Source organism: Salvelinus alpinus, chromosome 1 (assembly GCF_045679555.1).
Source record: "Salvelinus alpinus chromosome 1, SLU_Salpinus.1, whole genome shotgun sequence".
Classification (NCBI taxonomy): Eukaryota; Metazoa; Chordata; class Actinopteri; order Salmoniformes; family Salmonidae; genus Salvelinus; species Salvelinus alpinus.
In genome coordinates, this window is record NC_092086.1 from 26,418,820 (window position 1) to 26,426,661 (window position 7,842).

At 40.3% G+C, this 7,842-nt stretch overlaps 1 protein-coding gene across 3 annotated transcripts in view; it reads left to right on the forward strand.

Annotated features, from left to right (window-relative positions):
- The window catches only part of LOC139572104 (nuclear GTPase SLIP-GC-like), a 55,828-nt gene extending 51,484 nt beyond the window's left edge, over positions 1-4,344 (forward strand). For 2 of the 3 annotated variants that reach the window (XM_071394881.1, XM_071394878.1), the window contains exons 28-30: positions 799-840; positions 1,938-2,216; positions 2,808-4,344. In XM_071394881.1, coding sequence (XP_071250982.1) covers positions 799-840; positions 1,938-2,216; positions 2,808-2,824 — 338 coding nt within the window. In that variant the 3' untranslated portion in view covers positions 2,825-4,344. The remainder of the gene's footprint in view (positions 1-798; positions 841-1,937; positions 2,217-2,807) is intronic. The other variant, XM_071394880.1, reaches the window with a different exon arrangement.
- Positions 4,345-7,842: the final 3,498 nt, after the last annotated feature.

A 7,842-nucleotide genomic window follows, 5' to 3' on the forward strand; every position in this document is an offset into this window, starting at 1 on the left:
ACACACTGTACACACTTCACCCCCTACTTATTTAAACTGTATTCAACACACTGTACACGCCTACCCCCTACTTATTTAAACTGTATTCAACACACTGTACACCCTTCACCCCCTACTAATTTAAACTGTATTCAACACACTGTACACCCCTCACCCCCTACTTATTTAAACTGTATTCAACAACACTGTACACCCCTCACCCCCTACTTATTTAAACTGTATACAACACACTGTACACCCCTCACCCCCTACTTATTTAAACTGTATTCAATACACTGTACACCCCTCACCTCCTACTTATTTAAACTGTATTCAACACACTGTACACCCACTACTTATTTAAGCTGTATTCAACACACTGTACACCCCTCACCTCCTACTTATTTAAACTGTATTCAACACACTGTACACCTCACCTCTCACCCCCTACTTCTTTAAACTGTATTCAACACACTGTACACCCCTCACCCCCTACTTATTTAAACTGTATACAACACTGTACACCCCTCACCCCCTACTTCTTTAAACTGTATTCAACACACTGTACACCCCTCACATCCTACTTATTTAGACTGTATTCAACACACTGTACACCCCTACCCCCTACTTATTTAAACTGTATTCAACACACTGTACACCCCTCACCCCCTTCTTATTTAAACTGTATTCAACACACTGTACACCCCTCACCCCCTACTTATTTAAACTGTATACAACACACTGTGCACCCCTCACCCCTACTTATTTAAACTGTATTCAACACACTGTATAAAATAAATGTGATTCGATTTTCTTCAGGTTTCGAACCACCTCAAGTCAACCCGATCAACCCGAATCCAGGTAGGGTTTTGTTTTCTTTTTCTATGGCTATACCTCTGATATGGAATGACAATTATTGTTCTGTTAACTTTTATTTTAGATCTTGTAAGTAAAGCATCAAGTGATCAGTCTTGTGCATATAGTGCCTTTGGAAAGTATTCAGACCCCTTTACTTTTTCCACATTTTGTTACGTTACAGCCTTATTCTAAAATGGATTAAATGAATAAAAATTCTCATCAATCCACACACATTACCCTATAAAGACAAAGTGAAAACAGGTTTTTAGACTAATTTATAAAAAATCTATAATATAAAAAAAATGAAATACTTTATTTACATAAGTATTCAGACCTTTTGAGCTCAGGTGCATCCTGTTTCCATTGATCATCCTTGAGATGTTTCTGCATTTTCATTGGAGTCCACATGTGGTAAATTCAATTGATTAGACAATTGATTGGACAACCTAACAGAGCTTGAGAGGATCTGCAGAGAAGAATGGGAGAAACTCTCCAAATACAGATGTGCCAAGCTTGAAGCGTCATACCCAAGAAGACTCAATGCTGTAATCGCTGCCAAAGGTGCTTCAACAAAGTCCTGAGTAAAGGGTCTGAATACTTATGTAAAAAATTCAAAAAAAATTGGTCATTATGGGGTATTGTGTGTAGATTGATGAGGGGAAAAAATGATTCAATCAATTTTCGAATAAGACTGTAGCATAACAAAATGGGGATAAAGTCAAGGGGTCTGAAGGGGTCTGAATACTTTCCTAAGGCACTGTATATATTTATACTCCGGACTCCAACGTTAATCTTCCTAATATTTATATATTACTTAATTTCCTTATTTTACTTTTTTAATTTGTGTATTATTGTGTAGAGATTTTACTGCAGTTGGAGCTAGGAACCCAAGCATTTCTCTACAACCACAATAGCATCTGCTAAATATGTGTATGTGACCAATAACATATGATTTGTTAAAGGAAACACATTCAGATAAATTTGTGTTGTTGTATTTAGTGGCTTGTTATGTAGAACACAGTTGTTCTTCAGGGTTTTAGTTCATTATGACTCTAATAATATGACATAGATGTGTATGTATTTTCTGTCATGAATCTCAGGTGCTGAGGCTGAACTGAAGCAGCTCTCGGGTGAGGAGTTTGTGGATAAGCATATGGCTGATCTCATTCAGAGGGTCACGATGCCGATGTGTATAGCAGATCGCCTGTTAGCGGAGAAAATGATCCAACAGGAAATGTACACAACAATCTACTGTGCTAAAACCAGTCAGGACCAAATGAGACTGATGTTGGATGCTGTACGATCAGGAGGAACAAGAGTGAAATCTGCCTTCTACAAAGCTCTCCTTAACCATGGTCCTCATCTTGTCCAGGACCTGGGTAATATCAAACTCCTCCTGTCCCCTGTAGCTCAGTTGGTAGAACATGGTGCTTGCAATGACAGGATAGTGGGTTTGATTCCCAGGAGTAGCCATGTGTAAAAATATATGCATAAATATATATAGTCCCTTTGGATAAAAGTGTCTGATAAATGTTATACATTTCATTATTATTGCTCTCCCTCTGTGTACCAGAAACAGAGGGACTTTTGAACAGCCTCTGTAACTTGCAGTTCCCCAAAAAACAACTTATTTCAAATAGACGGCCCGCACAATACATTAAATTAAGTATTTGTCTGTCCATTTAAAGTTAACAATATGGCAGCATTGTGTGCATTGAATTTCCCCCTCTTTTTACTTTAAATGTCTTAATTATTTTGCTGCATAAACAATCACTGCCTTCTTATAGACATCATACAATACATTCAAAGATCAGTTACCAGATAATTCCTGCTTCAATATTGTAAGGTACTGCTGCAGAATTCAGCTCAGTTTTGCGGAGTGTTCTCATAGTGTGTATTCTTATGTATTTTGATGGGAAGTATGTACATTTACAGTAACATTTCTAATCCCATTCTTCTACCAATGGCAGCAGCAGCTTCCCTCTGATGAATGTGATGGCCTGGGTTGGTCCTCGACCGCTGGACAAAGGGCAGCAAGCGGTCCCTCTTCCAGAGCAGGATGTCACAATACTACAGTCACTATGATCCTAATCTGCATTGGAGTGTTGGGAGATATGACTGACAGCAGGAAGTCCATGATGATTTAAAGTGAAAGCTTCTTGTGAAATCTATAGTCTGTTAATGTAGTTTGTTAGACTGGAAATCCATTGTGTTTGTGCTAACATTCCACTCCTTACCACTCCTTGTCATGTCAAACAGTCTGGCTGTATGGCATGACAAGAACCGCCTGATGTGGATGTCCTGTAGGCATGGAAACTTGCCCTCAGCGATGGACTGTGCAGCCTTCACCACCCTCTGTAGAGCCTTGTGGTGGAGGGCGGTGCAGCTGCCGTTCCAGGCGGGGATGCAGCCAGTCAGTATGCAGCACAATGGTGCAGTACATCTGCAGAAGCTGGTGAGGATCTGAGGGGCCATGCCAGGTTTTTCAGCCGCCTGAGGAAGAACATAAATGCTCCACCGTTCCCACAATGAGTGGAATGTTATTACAAACACAACAGATGTATTCATGCTAGTAGTGTGTCCTATTGTTTACAAATATTTTTAACCATGTTCATTTTTAAATGTCTTGTGTCTTCGTCGTTAGATTGGGTGGTGCATTTTCACATTTTTCTCATTTACTTATATTAATGTGGTGATTATAAATTACTTTTTTAATGTTGAAATGTTGACTTAATACCATTCATTTTCTACAAATGTGTTGAACTATAAGGGTGCAGAGTCATGTTATTAATAGTCACATTGTATGTTTCTGACTGGCTACTCTGTTCTCTGGTGGTACTGTAGCCTACACAGGCCCAGCCACCACAGAGATAGAAGGAAAATACATATCCTAGAGGAAAAACTTTAACCTTGTGATGGTCCAATTGTTGCTGTTTACCAAAGTTGCCATTCTATTTCTCTGAAATGTTGCCTTACTCTACTTTTAGAATAGCAAGCCTCTGTTGAAACGGTGTAGTCAGAACAATATACGCAATGTTGGGTGTTTTTCCTGTTTTCCTATTTCATTGTTCTAAATGTTCATATCTTATCACAAAGTCCTTTATTACACAGATGTTTACTAAATATGTCTGCTATTGAATGGATGCATATTAGTTGAGCTACTACAGTTATTCTGATCTTTTTATTTTAGTATACTAATCATGTGTTGATGGTTTATTTGAATTAATTCAAAGGATTGATGTGTCTATTGTTTTATGTTTGACTATTAAAACTTTTGTGTAATGTTGGTTAATTGTTGTATACATGTTTTTATGCAGAAATACAATATCTGGGTGTGTTTCTTTCCAAATGACCATTTAACCAACATGTGTTAATGTGATGTTGTTATAACCTACCATAGGTTATATTTTTAATATACTTTTCTATTTAGTCTATTTTTGAGTATTGTTAAATGATTCCCTGGCATGTCCATTGTGCGGAAAGGGGATGTTTGAAAATCATGTCCTCTTGTGGGTTTATTTCTCAATAAATAATGACTATAAATAGTTATGGTGTGGTGATTCCCTTCACATAAAAACATGGTGTGGTGTTTGGAGTGAGGGGTGTCATGACGTGGCCCTTTCTGGGTATAGATCATGGCTTCCCACTCTCCTACACCCAGGTTCTGTAATCTCAGGTCGGAAATTCCTGGCAGAGACTCTCTCCCCCTGGCCACGCAGAAAGAGAGGCACAGAGAGAACAAAGGATTTCACATGGCGAACTCCTAAATCCCCAAAATGGGAATTTGATACAAAATGTCCACTTGTGAGAAGGTGGGAATGGTCCTTGGACACTTAAGGGACGGGTATGACGAGTGTGTTTCATTTGGTGACCTCAGAGAGGACAGGAAACACACATAACTATATCTCTGAATGTGTACATTTCTCAATTGTGGGGTTTGCATCTAATTCTTGTATAAAATGAATGAGGAAAGATGAATCTTTTTGTGAAATGATGTAAGGTGATGTTAAACCTTTTAATGAAAGAGAATTGTATTCCCTTTAAAGTTGAACTAAGTCATTGGCCCGCCCCCGTGAGCACAGACATGATCAGGTGTCATAGAACTGCCTGTCCTACTGTTACGAATAAAATCCCCTCCTGAGGAAATCCAGTTTCCTCAATCCAGTCGATCGATCCCGACAGAATAAGAGCAACTCTTAGATACTAATTACTAGTCTGGAGCTAGAAACATCTATCTATGTGAATATTTCTGAACGGTACTCTGAAGTATCCATTCTAACCACAAAAGACTTGGATCTTCAGGAAAGCAGAGAGAGAGAGAAAGATATGCGGATGACCTGACTCTCCAGCAGACGGACCAGATTCCAACAGAAAAGATCACGACACATTGGCGTAAATATAAACTCAGCAAAAAAAGAAACGTCCCATTTTCGGGATCGATTTGGAGGTGGAGGGTCCGTCATGGTCTGGGGTGGTGTGTCACAGCATCATCGGACTGAGCTTGTTGTCATTGCAGGCAATCTCAACGCTGTGACATCCTCCTCCCTCATGTGGTACCCTTCCTGCATGCTCATCCTGACATGGCCCTCCAGCATGAGAATACCACCAGCCATACTGCTCGTTCTGTGCGTGATTTCCTGCAAGACAGGAATGTCAGTGTTCTGCCATGGCCAGCGAAGAGCCCGGATCTCAATCCCATTAAGCACGTCTGGGACCTGTTGGCTCGGAGGGTGAGGGCTAGGGCCATTCCCCACAGAAATATCCGGGAACTTGTAGGTGCCTTGTTGGAAGAGTGGGGTAACATCTCACAGCAAGAACTGTCAAATCTGGTGCAGTCCATGAGGAGGAGATGCACTGCAGTACTTAATGCAGCTGGTGGCCAGAATTTATTTGATAAAATAATACTCTTCACTTTTAATGATTTCAAAGACACGACAGGGGGTTAATGATTGTACATGATAAATACCAACGTTCAACATGACTTTAATTCATTTTCATTGGTGTACATTTATAATATCAATGTACAAAACAAAACACTTTTTGCATCTAATAACTCACATTTCAAAGAGAAAGCAGAAATACCACAACTACAAAATTAACCTGCAGGAGACCTTATGTATAATGTTGCTGTAACCTACAGCTTTTAAAAGCAGGTTTATATGAGCATGAATGAAAAGTCATGGTTTTCACATGGTTGACCTTGGGGTTAGTGTTGGTTGTTTCCATTTCATTTCATGTTTTCCCTCATCGACCAATAGATAATCCATGTCTAGTTTTTTGAAAGGCTGCTACATCGCTGTACATAATGAATGGGTTTTTGTAAGACTCTACAATAGGCTTGTGTATCAGCTACATCTCAAACACAGAGTGTCATAGAGCACGCCTCTGTCATAGAGGACGTTTCTGTCATAGAGCATGTATCTGTCATAGAGCACGTCTCTGTCATAGAGCACGTTTCTGTCATAGAGCACGTCTCTGTCATAGAGCATGTATCTGTCATAGAGCACGTTTCTATCATAGAGCACGTCTCTGTCATAGAGCACGTCTCTGTCATAGAGCCCGTCTCTGTCATAGAGCACGTTTCTATCATAGAGCACGTCTCTGTCATAGAGCACGTCTCTGTCATAGAGCACGTTTCTGTCATAGAGCACGTTTCTGTCATAGAGCATGTATCTGTCATAGAGCACGTCTCTGTCATAGAGCAGGTTTCTGTCATAGAGCATGTATCTGTTATAGAGCATGTATCTGTCATAGAGCCCGTCCCTGTCATAGAGCATGTATCTGTCATAGAGCCCGTCTCTGTCATAGAGCACGTTTCTGTCATAGAGCACGTTTCTGTCATAGAGCACGTTTCTGTCATAGAGCACGGCTCTGTCATAGAGCAGGTTTCTGTCATAGAGCATGTATCTGTCATAGAGCATGTATCTGTCATAGAGCACGCCTCTGTCATAGAGCAGGTTTCTGTCATAGAGCATGTATCTGTCATAGAGCATGTATCTGTCATAGAGCCCATCTCTGTCATAGAGCACGTTTCTGTCATAGAGCACGTTTCTGTCATAGAGCATATATCTGTCATACAGCACGTCTCTGTCATAGAGCACGTTTCTGTCATAGAGCACGTTTCTGTCATAGAGCACGTTTCTGTCATAGAGCATGTATCTGTCATAGAGCACGTCTCTGTCATAGAGCAGGTTCTGTCATAGAGCATGTATCTGTCATAGAGCATGTATCTGTCATAGAGCACGTCTCTGTCATAGAGCAGGTTTCTGTCATAGAGCATGTATCTGTCATAGAGCACATCTCTGTCATAGAGCAGGTTTCTGTCATAGAGCCCGTCTCTGTCATAGAGCATGTATCTGTCATAGAGCACGTCTCTGTCATAGAGCACGTCTCTGTCATAGAGCACACCTTTGTCATAGAGCATGTTTCTGTCATAGAGCATGTATCTGTCATAGAGCACGTCTCTGTCATAGAGCACGTCTCTGTCATAGAGCACGTCTCTGTCATAGAGCATGTTTCTGTCATAGAGCATGTTTCTGTCATAGAGCATGTTTCTGTCATAGAGCATGTTTCTGTCATAGAGCATGTCTCCAGTACAAAATAAATGAGAAGACAAGAGTACAGGGTTATTTGACATTGTAACAGCTACTATAGCAAAGGCAAAATCTAGGCATCACAGTTTGTTAGTGTGTGTGTGCCTGTCTGTTGTGACTGTGTGCTCATGTAACAGAGAAACTGAAGGAGGAGGGCAGTTACAAAGTCATGTCTATTTCTCAGGACCAAAAGAAGAGTGTTAACTCCATTGGGAAACAGTAAGTTGAGTGGAGGAGTGACAACACCTGTCAGAAGACAATCCACAGCCCTGACTAATGAAACTTAATGGAGCTTACTTCCTTTAATTTGGTCATGTTTGTCAGTTTTCATGTAAAACCTTGAAGTCCATCTCCCTATTACATATTGGTCAGTGTTATCCTGGATCCTTGGGATTTCCCTACCCTAACACTA